Source organism: Rhinopithecus bieti, unplaced genomic scaffold (assembly GCF_001698545.2).
Source record: "Rhinopithecus bieti isolate Rb0 unplaced genomic scaffold, ASM169854v2 scaffold_25288, whole genome shotgun sequence".
Taxonomy (NCBI): domain Eukaryota; kingdom Metazoa; phylum Chordata; class Mammalia; order Primates; family Cercopithecidae; genus Rhinopithecus; species Rhinopithecus bieti.
Window position 1 is genome coordinate 687990 of NW_016811567.1, and position 16868 is coordinate 704857.

General features: G+C 35.5%; 1 protein-coding gene across 4 annotated transcripts in view; it reads left to right on the top strand.

Moving 5' to 3' along the window:
• RAB3IP (RAB3A interacting protein) overlaps positions 1 to 16868 on the top strand; it is a 68253-nt gene that overhangs the window by 6676 nt on the left and 44709 nt on the right. For all 4 annotated transcript variants that reach the window (XM_017894062.1, XM_017894060.1, XM_017894063.1 and 1 more), the window contains exons 2-3: positions 11075 to 11350; positions 12088 to 12346. In XM_017894062.1, coding sequence (XP_017749551.1) covers positions 11075 to 11350; positions 12088 to 12346 — 535 coding nt within the window. The remainder of the gene's footprint in view (positions 1 to 11074; positions 11351 to 12087; positions 12347 to 16868) is intronic.

Consider the following 16868-nt stretch of genomic DNA (forward strand, 5'->3'; position numbering starts at 1 on the left):
CTTGATATAAAATATCTATACTTTTAAAGAAAATACACAGGGATATGGGTACTATAGTAAATTCAAGTTTCTGTTTATTTTGATTTATATGCTGGTTTTTTTCCAAGTCCTGTAAGGAGCCAAATAAATATTTTAAATTCTGGCATAGTAGCAAAACAGAGGAGGAAATGATAACAAAAATAATATAGGGTGGTTGGTGTAAATGAGTGAGGTAGAAGTCCGAGGAGGTTGGTTATGGTAATAAAGGTAATTAGGGATATTAGTATGAGGGATCAGATTTGTCCTTTGGTATTGTGAATTGTTATTATTTGTTTTAGGATAAGTTGAATTAATTTTTGTTGGATGATAATTAGTCGATTGTTGATAAGGTGCTTGGAAGTTGGAATTAGTAAGGAGGGAAGTAGAACGATGGGTACTACAGCAGGCAGGCTTAGAATTGTTGGGGCGATGAATGGGGTAAATAGATTTTCGTTCATTTTGATTCTCAAGGGTTGTTACAGTTTTGTGTGTCAATTTTTTTTTCGAGAGGTGTAAATAATAATTTGTGTTTAATAGTTTTAGTTGGATGGTGAGGTATAGTGTGAGGAGTATGGATATGATGATGCTGGGTCACATAGATGTATCTAGTTGGGGCATTTCACTGTAGAGAGGTGTAGTTTCGGTCTTTAACTTAAAAGGTTAATGCTGGGGCAGCTGTACAGTGGGTCTGTAGAGATATTTTGTAGAGATTTATGGGGTGAAGGTGTATTAAGAGTATGGAGTAGGGTGTGGTAAGTTTATAGGGTAAATACGGGTCCTATTTCAAAAATTTTTAGTGGAATTAGTTCTACGAAGATAGGTATAAAGCTGTGGTTGGCGCCGCAGATTTCTGAGCATCATCTGTAGTAGATGCCTGGTCGTATAGCGGTAAATGTAGTTTGATTTAAGCGTCCGGGGACTGCGTCTGTTTTTAATCCTAGTGTGGAGACAGTTCATGAGTGTAAGAAGTCCTGGGAAATAATTATTATGCGAACGGGGGCTTCAATTGGAAGAACCACTCGGTTGTCAACTTCAAGAAAATAATAGAACACAAAGCAATAGCAGATGCTCATTTCAATAGCAATGCTTTAGAGAAACTTCAGTTTTGTCTTTGTGAAAGTAAGAGAAGGGTTCAGAGATTAAACATAATTATTCTGTTTGGATTGTTTACTTTTTTTATACTTTAAGTTCTGGGATACATGTGCAGAACATGCAGGTTTGTTACATAAGTATACACGTGCCATGGTGGTTTGCTGAACCCAGAATTGTTCACTTCTTAGAGATTCTTTGCTGTGATTTAACCTGTATTCCCATCTCCCTACTCTCTATCCATTTCACCTTCTAAGTGTATCTCAGATGTAGTGGAGTTAGGTGTTAGAGTCAGACACACCAGAGTTTGAATACTACCTCTGTTACTTTTTTGGCTATTTAACAACATTAATCTCTCTGAGCTTCAATTTTTTATATCTGTAAAATAGGGATAAGAACCATTTCAAATGAATGCTCTGAAGATTAACTGGAATAACTGTGTGTTCGTGAATAAATACAAATGAAGCTTTTCTGAATGTTTTCCATATGTGTATATGCCTTCATCCCCTCATTTCTGGTCCATGACCTTGGCATTAGATCAGACAGTAATCTTTTAAACAGCCTCTAGTCTCTCTAGTAAAGTTCTCATTGCCTTGGGAGTCATTTTTAAACGACTACATTACAATGCATGTATACTTTCTAAAATGTAGATCTCAACATCTCTTCAGGATAAACTTTAAGCAGCATTTTCTCTTTTAAAGAAGGCTTTTAATGGTCTCTCACAGTCCGCCTCTCCAGCCTGCTTTTCTGTTACTCTCTCCTTTGTTAGTTTTATTAGTGCCAGAGCCTTATTCCCTGACTGTACTATCCTATTCCCCTTGCGTGTCTACTGGACTTGTATTCAGCATTTAAAATCTGACTTATATTTTACTTCTGCCTGAAACATTCTTCTTCTTCCCCCTTCCCTCCCCACAACTCTCAGAATAATCTCGCAGTGGCTCGTAGAGACTGTGTGCTGTATCTTTGGTCCATTTGTACCTGTATTCTTGGAACTTAGTACCAGGATTTGCCCGGAGGAGTTGAAGCTGGCGATCATCCTTCCATTTCAACAAGAATAAATATAATTTATCACATATATGTATAAAATAAATGTATTTAATATATATAGTAAATGTTGAAGGTTTTTAAAGAAGTGATGGAATTTGTAACTAATTGATGGAATTTATCACAGTTCAATTATATGCTATTGAAGTAGCAGTCTCATTTTTAATCTCAGAAACTGTTTCTTTCATAATTCATGTTAAATTAAGAAGTCATTTGGGAATTTAAAAAGCGTCTATACTTTCTTCCCTGCCCCCCTTCCACAACTGTCTGTGAATAAATTGAAAGAGGAAAATAGTGCTTACATAATCTTTAAACCTTTTCTTTTGACATGCCTTGGAATATTTAATTTCTATTATTGTGATAATAGTAAAACAAAATTGTACTACAGTATAATATATAGATGTTTACTTTTTTTGAGAAAAATCATTCAAAACAATAAGCTTTTAATTGTTAATATTATATTTAAACCCAAACTCAACACCTTGCCTTTTGTTGTTAATGATAGTGCTTGTGCTGATACCGTATGATCGAAATATTTGGCAAGTATTAGGAAATGCCCTAGAGATCATTATAATAGTAACAGCCAATCTTAATTGGTAAGTGCCAGATACCGTGCTAAGTCCTCTAATTCTCATGACTACCTTAGGAGATAGTACAGTTATCTCCCCTTACCCGTGTGTGTGTGTGTGTGTGTGTGACAGAGAGAGAGAGAGAGGGTCTTTCTTTGTTGCCCAGGCTGGAGTGCAGTGGCACGATCACAGTTCACTATAGCCTCAACCTCCCTGGCTCAGGCTATCCTCCCACATCAGCCTCCCAAGTAGCTGGGACCACAGGTGTATGCCACCACCCACTCCTAATTTTTAAATTTTTTATAGAGATGGGGTCTCGCTATATTGCTTTGGGTTGTTGCTTAAACTCCTTGGGCTCAAGCAACTCTCCTGTCTTGGCCTTCCAAAGTGCTGAAATTAGGGCATGAGCCGCTGTGCCTGACCTGTCATCTCCATTTTCAGATGAGAAATTGAGACTTAGATCCCTAGGTCACTTTATTAGTAACTGGTGAAGCCAAGATTTGAGACTGATTCCAGAGTACAAGCTATTTGGTGAGGCGGTGAATACTGGCCAAGTTACCCTATCGGCCTTTCTTCTAGTGGAAGAGTATACTCCTTATCTCCCAGGATTGTTTGATCCAGTTCTACAGTGAAATAGAGGAAGATATTTGGGCTCAGATAAGTTACCTGCCCAGGTTCATAGATAGACCTCAGAGCTTGATCGGGAGCCTTAGCTTTCTTCTTCAGGTAGTGATGCTTCTACTCTGCTGTGTTACCATATTACCTCCTTTGTTGGAAATGATTTACTTTCTGAGTGTAGTGCTTTGAGGAATTTTAGTAAATATAGAATTCAAATTATTTAATTTTCACATGCTTTAAATTGATATGAAAAAAGATAAAAACAGCTTTAGTTTTATATTTCTAAAATTAAAATCCTATGTTTCCCATTTGTCAAGGTAAGTCCAAATTAGGGGAATGTGCATTTTATGGAAAAATGGATTTTATTTTTTCTTTTGGACTAACTGATATAAATCAAGTTGCTAGATTTCAATTTAAAAAGTACGTCATATTCATTTTATTCATGTTCTTTCAGATGTAAAATATTTTCCCATTAATCCTAATTTCTTGAGTTGTCCTAGGGATACCTTTTGTTTTCAAGAAACATTTAAAAAATTCGCTTTAATTAGAATAAATAAATTTCATAAGAAGTTATTAGGATCTTTCTAGGCATTTATTAAATGAGGTAATATGTATGAAATTCTTAGCACCACTATCTGACACATAGTTAACCTTCAGTAAAGATTGGCATTGTTTTTGCTGTGATAGTACTGACTTCGAGAAAGAAAAATTAACAGGAAATGCATATTGGGGATCAGAAGCAAATTGTTTTGATCAACTTTTTCTTCTGGTCTGCAGTTGGCTTTTTTACCTGGAGCTCAGTAATAAGGCCAGCCAAGTTGTGTTGGTACTTCACCAATAAGAATTTAGTGTGATCATCTTTTTTACGTATTGGTCATGATCCTTGACAAGTTTAATTTATTAACTGGGATAATCTTCAGTTGAAATTAGTTCTTTTTGAATCACTCATTGCTTAATGCAAAAGATACTACTGCTTAAAAATAGTAGTTTATTTTGCTCTTATAAAGACGTTGCATGTGAAATAAATCTTAAAGCTTCTGTATATTTAAAGGGCAAAAGATTTTCAGACCACTGAGATTGGAAACTCATTACCAGCTAAATTATATTTTATGGAAATTTCACGTGCTTGAAAAAGGGATTACATTTAACCTCAAAATAATCTCCTTTTCAGAAGTGACTTGAATTTAGACAGTGTTTAAATATATCCCCCAGAAGGAAAACATTGTAGGTTAGAAGCACTGCTCAGAGGCATTGTCCTAAGTGCTACATAGCAGGGGTCCCCAGTCCCTGGGCTGTGGACCAAAAGTGGTCTGTGGCCTGTTAAGAATTGGGCCACACAGCAGGAGGTAAGTGGCAGAAGGTAAGTGGCGGACAGGTGAGCATTCCCACCTGAGCTCCACCTCCTGTCAGTTCAGCAGCTGCATTAGATTCTCATAGGAGTGCGAACCGTATTGTGAACTGCACATGCGAGGGATCTAGGTTGCATGATTCTTAAGAGAATCTAATGCCTGATGATCAGAGGTGGAACAGTTTCATCCCAAAACCATCCCCTCCCACCCTCTGCCCTGTCTGTGGAAAAATTGTCTTCCATGAAACTGGTCCCTGGGGCCAAAAAGGTTGAGGACCGCTGTTACATAGTATTATCCCTTTTAATTTTCATTCTGTTAGGTAGCAAAACCAGGGCACAGATTTCCAGATGGGAGAACCTAGCCTCAGATTGTCTCAGTAATTTAACAGAAACAGGATTCAAACTTGCCTCTCTTGGAGACTTGTACTTTATATTCATAGCTTGTGCCGCAGCTAATGAAGTATCTGTGTTTCGTATAAATGCTTTGCTTTCACACGATAGATATGTCTGGATATCCCTTACAGAGGTTTTGTCTTTCTCATTTCCTACTCCTTGTTTGGATCTTCCCTTTGGCTTTATTTTTTCGAGAATCCTTTGCCTCTGATTTATTTGTCCTTCCTGTGTGGTCTCTGAGTTTGTTTGCGTCTTCTGTGGCATTTATCACGTATCATTGCCTCTACTTGTCAGTTTCCTACTCTGTTAGGCTGTCTGAAGGGAGAGTAGATTTTTCATCTTTCCCCAGAGCCTGATACAGAGTAAGTCATTAGTTAATACTTGCTGAAAGAATGGCTGAAATACTGTGTTTATATGTGGGGAAAAATAGGGTTAATGTTGCAGGCGTGATGGATTTTAATTCAAAACTAAGAGAAACATTTTCACTGGAACAGTGGAACAATGGAGTGGCAAAGCAGTTCTGCTTGTAGTAGTAGGTGTGTCGTGGTGGTTAAGAGCTTGGATGGTAGAATGTAATAATGGTAGGCTTTAATTTTGACTACTCTAAGCTACAGTTTCCTCAGGCATAGATGCACTATATTTAATATTTTAGTAAGTGCCCAACAAATACTAGCTGTTATGGGAGGAGCCACCTTAACTTCCTGTGAGACTGGGACTCGTAGTTGAATGACTTGGCTCCTTGGCTCCCTGTTCCCTTCCTTCCTCTCTCCCTGGATTATTTTGAAGCAAATCCAAGTAACCTTATTTCATCTATAAATACTTCAGTGTGTATCTTTAAAAGATAAGGATTTTAAAATTATAACCATTATACTATTATTATCCCTAAAATTAACTATAATTCCTAATAACTTAATTTGTTTTTACAGTTGGTTTATTCAAAGAAGAATCCAAACAAGGCCCACAGATTGTGTTTAGTTATTTCTCTTAAGTCTATAAATTTCCTCTACCTCTTTTTTTTTTTTTTTTTTTTTACAGTTTATTGGAAAAACCAGCTGGTTCGTTTATGATGAGAGTTTCCCAAAGTCTAGATTTTGCTGTTTTTGTCCCTGTGGTGTTATTTAACATGTTCCTTTCTCCTCTGTATTTACTGTAAACTGATGACCATCAAGAGGCTTTTTTGGTTTGGGGTCTTTTTTTTTTTTTAGAGGGGCCAGAATGCTTCATTAATGGCAGTGATGATCATTTCTTATTTGCCACATAATATACATAATGTTAGATTGTCTCCCGTTTTGTGACAAGATGTGATCAGTGAGTTCCCGTACTGTTGTTCTGATTGATTAACTATAAAGTTCCTCAAACACCCTTTTACCTTACAGTTTTAATAGCTATTTAAATAATTACCGCCCTAAATCCATTATTTCATTAGGATTCCAAAGTTATATTTATTAAATGGAATTCTGCTAAAAAGAACTCTTTCTCATGAGCTGTTCAGTTCCTTGATGTACAGGAAAGCCAGATAAAATACTTCATTCTTTCATTTTATTTACCAGTTTTGAAAATAATGAATTGGTTCCATAGCATTGATCAAAGAAGGCCAGTGAGGTACTTTGCTTTATTTTTAGTGTCATTATGACCTAATGGATTTAAAAATATTTGCCTTTCGGTTCTTTGCAGATATTATCCTTTTGATGTTCAGATTGTCCTGTTTTTGGTTAGTGGGAGTCCTTTTGATATCAGTCCAGTGGTTTTTGATAGTGTACTTGCTTTCTGGTATAACAAGATGTTCCAGGGTACTTTCGTCCGTTTCTGTCCCAGGCTGGAATCAGCCATTTTCCCAGGGAGCCTGTGTTCCTTTTTGGAGGACATAGTATTACTCTGAGCACATGGGTGCTTATTGCTCCTGAATTGGTCAGTGTTGCTATGCCTTTTCATTGGATAAAGTTAGAATTTTTTTTCTGGTGTTTCTGAGCCAAATTTAGGCCTCTAGGATTTAAATTCTTTGATTTTGTATTTGTATTTTTTCTAATATGCTGAAAATCTTAGTTCCAAATGACATTAGCATAGCTTATTTGCTTCATCTTATACAAAGTTTCAGAATAACAGTATCAATATTGCTACTATTATTAACATTGAAAATAGTTTATGACTTTTTTCACTTCCTTTTGCTTTTAGAATACATTCCATTAGGGATATATATTTCTATTGTGTTTTAAAATCACTTGACGTAGTTCATTTCTGTGTGGTTAAGCTACCATCTCAATACACAAGTTTATTTGCTTTATGTTTAGGGGTTCTTTTTTAAACTTTAATTTTTATTGTTTACATAGTTGCAAGCTCAAAATCAAATCTGTAAAGTAAGATACTTTTAGAAAAAAGTCTAGCTTTCATATTTTTCACTGTGTCTTCTCTCCTTCTGTAGGTAACCATTTTTTCCTTTTGTTCTTTTTTTTTTTTTTTTTGGAGACAGGGTCTTGCTCTTTCACCCAGGCTGGAGTGCAGTGGTATGATCAAAGCTCACTGTAACCTCAGATGCCTCAGCTCAAGCCATCCTCCCATCTTAACTTTCCAAGTGGTTGGGACTATAGGCCTGCACCATCACACCCAGCTAATTTTACAACTTTTCATAAAGACAAGGTCTCACTATGTTGCCCAGGCTGGTCTTTAAGTCTTGGCCACAAGCTGGCCTCCTGCCTCTGTGTGTCAAGTTTTTGGGATTACAGGTGTGAGCCACTGAACCCAGCCTTTCCATTATAAAAAGATATATATACACACACATATATATGTGTATATATATGTATATATATTTATATTTTTATTCTCCTTTTTTAGATAAAAGGTAGTTTACTGTTATTTATCCTGCTTTTTTAACTTACTGGTATATCTTCAAGGTCACTTCATAGGGATATATGGATATGTATTTTACATCTGTGCAGTGCTTCATTATGAGGATGTACCCTGGTTCATTAAATCAGTGTTTTGCTATTACAAAGAGTGCTGCTTTTCATGTTGCCAGTTTATCTTTAGGATAAAGCCCCAGGAGTGGCATGCTTGGTCACAGGTTTAATGTCATTTTGTAGTTATTGCTAAATTTTCCTTCATAGGATTTGTACTGTTTTGTATTTCCAGAAATGCAAATGCTTTTACATTTTATGATTCAGCGAACCTTCAGGATATAGAGAGGTGAATTCATAGTACATAGGATAGAAGAAAGAATCATAAATAGTTACTGATTAAAATGTCAAAGTTGAATGCAAACCTAATACAAAGGTTTTTTTATGGTAATGAATTGGTTAGTGTACTTGCCTGAACTATATTCAAGTGAAAATGAATTATGTACTTTGAATATAGCTGTTTTCTTGGTATATGTAGGTATATGGATTATGAATAAAAAATGAAAGTTCTTTGGGTTGAAAAAACAATAAATTTTAATGGAGTATTAAACACCTTACATTCCTTATTAATCTCATCTTTCATTTGGCACAGTGAATATTTTATGTGAAAAAAACAAGGACTAGTTTCGTTTTGAAGAATAAACCACTTACTATTAATAAATAGCTTATTGGATTTGAAATTTGTCATTTGTAGATTGAGTTGTTGCACTTTGGGTTGTCTATATGCTGGAAAGTCTGTGACACATACTAATTTGTATTTTTTTTTTTAAATGTTGGGCTTTTCTTTTGTTATACTTTTAAGTTCTAGGGTACATGTGCACAACGTGCAGGTTTGTTACATATGTATACATGTGCCATGTTGGTGTGCTGCATGCATTAACTCATCGTTTACATTAGGTATGTCTCCTAATGCTATCCCTCCCCTCTCCCCCCTAATTTGTAATTTTGAAATGATACTGAGTTTGATCTCTTTCAATTTTACTGAAATCTTTTTTATTTTTTTTCTCTACTTGGATTATTTTAACACTTTTATTAAGGATTTGAGAGTTAAATTTTTCAGCTAGTTTAACAAATGAATACTTCTCTATCTTTTGGAAGAAATGATGTGCTATGTTGTTTTGTTTGGCTTTTTTTTTTTTTTTTTTGAGGTGGAATCTCAGTCTGTTGCCCAGGCTGAAGTACAGTGTTTCAGCTCACTGCCACCTCCGCCTCCTGGGGTTCAAACGATTCTCCTGCCTCAGCCTCCTGAGTAGCTGGGATTACAGGCATGGGCCACCATGCCCAGCTAATTTTTGTATTTTTAGTAGAGACAGGGTTTCACCATGTTGGCCAGGCTGGTTTTGAACTTCTGACCTCAATCCACCCACCTCGGCCTCCCAAAGTGCTGGGATTATAGGTGTGAGCCACCAAGCCTGGCCTGTTTGGCATTTTTTAAGTTCTGGGAAGATATTATCCACAACTGTCTAAGTGCTATCATAGGAAGGAAAAAAAATTGGAAAGAGAGATTGGGTTCAGATCCTAGAAGACCTTATTTTTTTGGCTAACAAGTTTGGTCTCTATCCAGCAGACAGTGGAAAATCAATAAAGAATTTGTAAGATACCATTTAGCTTTGAAATCTTCAGAGGAAAAACTTGAGTGGTTCACTTGTTAGTTTCCATGTAAACTTTGTGATGTAATTGAATAGTTACATGAACTGTTTTTTGCTTATGGAGAACCTGAAGCATATGTGGTATTGTTAGTGCCTGTGCTATGATAATTCATGTTTATTGAGGCCATGCTGTGTGTCAGGTACATAGTACTCTACAAAATACTTTACATGGATTGTCTCCAATCCTCACGGCAACCAGGACAAGGGAGAGGCTAGTGTTATCACCATTCTAATCTCATCAGAGGAGAAATTTAAGGCTTATAGAAATGAAACACATTATCCAGGATTGGATCCTGTACATATAAAGGATATTGTTGGAACAGTTAGTGAAATTTGAATGGGGCCTGTTGATTAGATGGTAATTTTGATCAATGTTAACTTCCAGATTTTGATGATGATTTTGTGGTTAGATAGGAGAATGTCCTTGTACTTAGGATACACACATACACAGATTCACACACACACAGTGTATATGTATACATTGAGATATTAAGTGGGCATTATGTCTGAACATTCTCAAATGGCTCAAAAATGTTAACAGTTTCATAATCTGGGTGACAGGTATGAGAGAGTGTGTGTCTTTACTGCCTTTCTACTCTAACCAAAGTCATGTATAATCACAAAGTTAAATATGTATTCGAGAGATCTGTGGTACAGCGAGATGACTGTAATTCCTGATGATATATTGTAAATACTTGAAAAATGCAGAGTAGATGTTGAGTGTTCTCATCACAAAATAATGGCATGAGGTAATGATTTGTTAATTAGCTAGTTAGCCATTTCACAATGTGTATGTGCCTTCAAACGTGTTGTACATGATAAATACAATGTTCTCTGTTAAAAAAATTGTTTTAAGAGTTTCACAGCATAGTATAATTGTTATTGAATCTAAGATTGCATAATACTGTTAGATTTTGTTTTTAGTATTTTCATATTTAAATAGTATACTGAGAGAATTTATTTTAATGTAAACATTTAATAATTTTAAAATATTTTTTAAAATTAAGCCAATTTTTATTCATTCCTCATACTAATTGATTATTCTCACTCTAACAGAATTGCTTATCACTTTCAGGTTTCTTCTAAACCAGATTGTTTGCCTTTTATAGTAGTTATACTCTGAGATCGCTTAGTAAATGTTAAGTGATTGTGGTGGTTTGTTTTTGTTTTTTGAGTGGACACAAGGTCTTGCCCTGTCACCTAGGCTGGAGTGCAGGGTTGTGATCACGGCTCACTGCAGCCTCCATTTGGGCTCAAGCAATCCTCCCACCTCATCTTCCTGAGCAGCTGGTACTACAGGCATATACCACCATGTGATAGTGGTTTTTTTAAAAGGCTCTTTTATTGTAAGCTTGTAATTTACAATGGACTGTTAAACACATTTTATAATTTATACATTTTAATTTAGTTTTAAATGTTATTTAAAAATAAGTATCTGATTTTTTTTTAACATAGGTTATCTTATGATGAGGCTTTTGCTATGGCTAATGATCCCTTGGAAGGCTTCCATGAAGTAAACCTTGCTTCACCTACTTCTCCGGACCTTCTTGGTGTGTATGAATCGGAAACTCAAGAGCAGATTACCTCACCAAGTGTCATCTACCGGCCACACCCTTCAGCTTTATCCTCTGTACCTATTCAGGCAAATGCATTAGATGTTTCTGAACTTCCTACACAACCTGTGTATTCATCCCCCAGACGTTTAAATTGTGCGGAACTATCTAGTATCAGGTAGGAAATAAGTAAATCACTTATTTTGGATTTTTTTTTTTTAATGGACAGTTTGCTTAGTTACTGTATTTTAAGTTTTACTATTTTTAGAAAATTTGAATAACTTAAGTGTGCCTATGTAAAGAAATACATGATAATGTTCTAGAACAGGGTTGACAAACTTTTTATGTGAAGGACCAGATAGTATTTTAGGCTTTGCTAGCCATACAGTCTCTGTTGCAGCTATTCAACACTGCCTTTAGAGTTTGAAAGCAGCCATAGGCAGTATGTAAATGAATTAGAGTGGCTGTGTTCCAATAAAACTTCATATATAGATACAGAATTTTGAATTTCATTTAATTTTCATTTGTCACAAAATACTCTTTTAAAGATTTCTTTTCAACTATCTGAAATTGCAAAAACTGTACTTTGCTCATTGATGCCTTATAAAAACAGGTGGAAGGCTTGGTTTAGGCTGCAGGCTGTAATTTGTTAACCCCTGCTCTTGAGTAGCACCGTCCTGTAGAACTTTCTCTGTTGATGAAAATGTTCTATTTTTTGTGCTGTCTAATATGAATGATAGATATTAACCACATGTAGCTACTGAGCACTTGAAATGTGGCTATGACTGAGGACATGCTATTTATTTAAATATGGAAGCTACCAAATTGGGTAGTACAGTTCTAGAGCTGTGTTTTAAGCCAGTTCTATTGGAGCATATGCTGATATTTTCTGAAAATTGTCTTTCTCCTTTACAGCTTTCATGTTACAGACCCAGCACCTTGTTCTACCTCTGGAGTCACAACTGGATTAACTAAATTAACTACAAGAAAGGACAACTATAATGCAGAGAGAGAGTTTTTACAGGGTGCTACTATAACAGAGGCTTGCGATGGCAGTGATGATATTTTTGGGTTGAGTACTGATAGTCTGTCTCGTTTACGAAGCCCATCTGTTTTGGAAGTTAGAGAAAAGGGCTATGAACGATTAAAAGAAGAACTCGCAAAAGCTCAGAGGGTAAGAAAGAAGATATTTTATTCTTCCATATATTAGAAATTAGTATATATCCATGGGGTGGGGTAACCTACAGAAATGAATTCATGACAGTTGTGCATTTATCCTTCACATATGCCCAGCCTCAGCTCCTGTTAGGCAGCATTTAGGAATCCGTGAAATTGGTTGAGTAGTAAAGAAGTTCATTTAAGACTACTAACTGGAAAAATGTGGTTCTGTTAACTCTTCTGTGCCCCACTGCATTGCCTGCTCCCTGTCTTGTATTATCTGTAATGCAGATTGAGTGGGCCATATTCCACATGCAGGGTTTTCCCTCTTTATTACATGGCTGACTAAATGGTTATTTACTTGAAGTCATTCAGACTAAGTCATTTTGTTTTGAGGAGTTTAAGCTGAGTTTGAATATTTTCTATATCTTACCTTGGATAATTTTCTTTTCATGGTAAATTGTTGTGTTTCCCATTTGGTCATCTTTAAAGTTTTTGCTATTTATTTCCAAACTTGTGGCCATATCTTATTCTTTTTCTGAGTCTGCAGTTAAATTTCAGAGGGAAATTTATAGAATGAAATGCATACATTAGAAAACAGGAAAAGTCTCAAATGGACAATCTAAGCTCCCACTTTAAGAACCTGTAAAAAGAAGAGCAAAGTAAAACCAGAGCAAGTAGAAGGAAGGAAATAATAAAGAGCAAAAATCAATGAAATTGATAACAGAAAAGATAGAGAAAATGGATGAGACAAAATGTTGGTTCTTCAAGAAGATTAATAAAATTGCAAACCTCTAGCAAGACTCACAAAAAGAAGACAGATTATCAGTAGCAGGAGTGAAATGCAGGATGTCGCTGGAGACTCAGATCAAAAGTATAATGGAATAATATGAAAAACTGCATATATAAACCTGACAACCTAGATGAAATACCAATTCACATTTAGAAAATTGAGAAGGTAGGGCAAACATTTATAGGTGTAATTTCCAGCCTACTGTGACATTTCACGAACATGTATTCCCACCCTTTCCCTAGCATACTTGTCTCTCATGAGCATAGTATATTCATTTTTTTAATCCCCAGTTCCTTCCCAAAGGAAAAGGATGTGGTGAGATGTGGTTGCATTTTGTTTCTGTCATCTGGCTCAGACTTTGTTGTCTTAATAGATAGTATTTTAGTAAAATCACACATTATATAGAGGTAAAATTTTGAATGTATATATATCCATCTTTGAGAACACATGGTTATTGATCAGAACAGATTGCTAATCTCTTAGCTCACTTGAGAATTTCTTTTGACATCTCTAATTTGCTATATTTAGAGATACTGTTGAGATAATTGAAATGTTGTTGTGTGAACACATATATGTGGTGACTTTTATGAAGAGTGTAAGATAGTATTAATATTTACTTAGATCTCAAGGCTTGAAAAGGATTCTTGAATATAAAAATACTTCCTGAATTGTGACAACTTGTGAATCAAAACTATGTCAACAGCCATTTTCTTTAGTCCTATTATCTTGAGAGGCCATTTTCTATACTTTTTACTTACTTGGTTAACTGTTTGTGTCTTCCTGTTTAATACCAGTTTCTTATAGATAGTGTGTAGTTAGGTCTTGTTCTTTTGATCCTTTGTAATTATCTCTGTCTTTTAATTGGTGTTTAGACTATTTACATTTAATGGATAATGATACAGTTTGGTTTAAATTTACCATGTTACTGTTAGTTTTCCATTTGTCTCATTTGTTCCTTTTCCTTTTGAATCCTTTCTTTTGAATTAATTCTATACTTTTAAAACAATTTCATCTTCCTGTGGCTTTCTTTTATCTTTGTTGTGTTAATTTAGTGATTGTTTTAGGGTTTATAGTAGACATATTTAACTTATCACTTGTCTACCTTCCGGCGATATATTACTTTATATCTGGTGTACAGACCTTACAAAAGTATACTTTTATTTTCCCCTCCCAGTTTTTGTACAATAGTTGTTGTATGTTTTACTTCTTTGTGTGTTTAAACCCACAAGACACTATTTTTTTGCATTAAACAGTATTATCTTTTAAAGAGATTTAAATAATAGCAAAGAATCATTATATTTCTTTACATAGATAAACACCAGAAATGTTGGCTACATGGGCATCTGTGTGTTCATTCCTTTGGTATTTATTTCATGTGGATCCAGATTTCCAACTGGTATCATTTTTCCTTTGGCTTAAGGGACATCCTTTTACATTTTTGTTGTGCATGTTTGATGGTGATAAATTCTTTTAGCTTTCATATGTCTGTGTTTTGAAAGATATTTTCACTGAGTAAAGAATTTAAGATTGATCATTTTTTTTTCTTTCAGTACTGTAAAGATGTTTCTTCAGTGTCTTCAAGCATGTACATTGTTTCTCACAAGAAGTCTGCTGTTACCCTTACCTTTGTTCCTCTTCATATTAGGTCTTTTCTCTCTGGCTGCTTATGAGAGTCCTCTTTCACTGGCATAAGCAATGTGATTATGATTTGCTTTGGTGTAGTTTTCTTCAGCTTTCTTATGCTTGGGATTTGTTGAGCTTCTTGAAGCTGTAGGTTGTTAGTTTTCATAAAATTTGGGAAATTTTGACCTTTATATCTTCAAAAAGTTTTCCATTCTTCCTCTGTCTCTTCTTTCCTCTGGATTCCTATTATGTGTACATTAGATGGCTTAAACTTATCTCACAGCTCACTGGTGTTATAGTCTTTCATTTTAAAATCCTTTTTTCCTCTCTCTGTTACATTGTGGATAGTTTCTATTGCTATGTGTTCAAAGTCACTACTCTTTTCTTCTGAAATATCTAATCTGTTAATCTCATACAGTATATTTTTAAACTAGATATTGTAGTTTTCATCTCAAAGTTTGATTTGGATCTTTTTTATACTTTGCTTAATATGTTTGATACAGTTTAATAAATGTTTTGTTTCTAATAACTATTTCATCTCTTCAGATAATAAGCTGGGGCAAATCTGGGGTACACCTTTTATTTTTCATTTCTGGGGATCACTGTCTTTTATTGCCTAATATCAAATGCTTCACATTGTTGTTCCATATATTTTTTCAGAGTTTTAATTGTGTCAGACAGGTGGTAAATCTAATCCCTGTTCCTCTATCTTAGTTGGAAGTGAAAGTTCTACTTACTCATTTATATTATTTCATTGTCTACCCTACCCCGTTCAAGTACTCCACATAGAAAAACCTACATTTATACACACATGCTTTAATAATTCTGAGATTCATGAGGATAAGAATTGCATATGTTTTTGCTCATGATTATATTTTGAGCATATAATGGATTTTGAATACATTTTGTTGATTAAATGAATATATACATGTATATGCAGTTAAACAGTTGTTTATATACACAAATGCCTGATATATTAGGATGATGCTTAAAGTAACCCCCAAATTTCGTGACTTTACCTAATAGAAGTTCATTTTTATTCATTTAACACTCTGAAGCAAATGTTCATAGTTGGTAGGCTGTTCTCTGTGAAGTAATTCAGAGATTTGTTTCTCCTCTGTTTGGGGCCTTTGTAATGTCTTAGGGTTTTATTGTTATTTGTACCTAACCAATGAGACAAAAGGGAAAGACAGCTTAGAGAAGGTACAGCTTCTAAAAACCCTTGGCTTATATATGATACACACCACTTTTGCTCACATTCTATTGGTGTGAACCTCTTTCATGCCGATACCTAGATGTATGGTGGCTGGGTATTGTAATCCCTGGGTGGACAACCACTTCCCAGCAACAAATCCATACTGTGTGTGTAGGGGGGCCAAGCATGTGGTCACTTATTTTCAGGTGCAGGGAGGCCAGAGATTATGATGTAGTCATTTAGCTGATTGGCCTTCCATAGGATATTGCTGAAGAGCAGCTTTTAGTGGAATTCTCAGGAGGAAGTTGGGCTTTAGTGCATTGTTGTTAAGTGTAGATCCTTGCACTCTACTCCAGATCTGCTGAAATCAAATTATTATGTTGAGGTTTGGGAATATGCATTTTCAGCAAACTTGTTGATTCTTACATTCATTAAAAGGTGAAATCTGCTGTAAGAGGTTATTTTCAACTTTTATTTTTCTTAAAATGAGCTGGGCGTGGTGGCTCGTGCCTGTAATCCCAGCACTTTGGGAGGCCGAGGCGGGTGGATCATGAGGTCAGGAGATTGAGACCATCCTGGCTAACACGGTGAAACCCCTTTTCTACTAAAAGTACAAAAAACTAGCCGAGCATGGGGGCAGGCACCTGTAGTCCCAGCTGCTTGGGAGGCTGAGGCAGGAGAATGGCGTGAACCCGGGAGGTGGAGCTTGCAGTGAGCCGAGATTGCGCCACTGCACTCTAGCCTGGGCAACAGAAGGAGACTCCATCTCAAAAAAAAAGGAAAGAAAATGAAATGACTTAGAAAATAAAGCCCAGTAGGATAGCTTGCAAAGAGAGTCATTGGAAAACACATATTTGCGCTAACCCTATTCAGCATTGGTTCTACTAACTGTAGCCAAAGACATTTTTTTTTTTTTTTTTTTTTTTT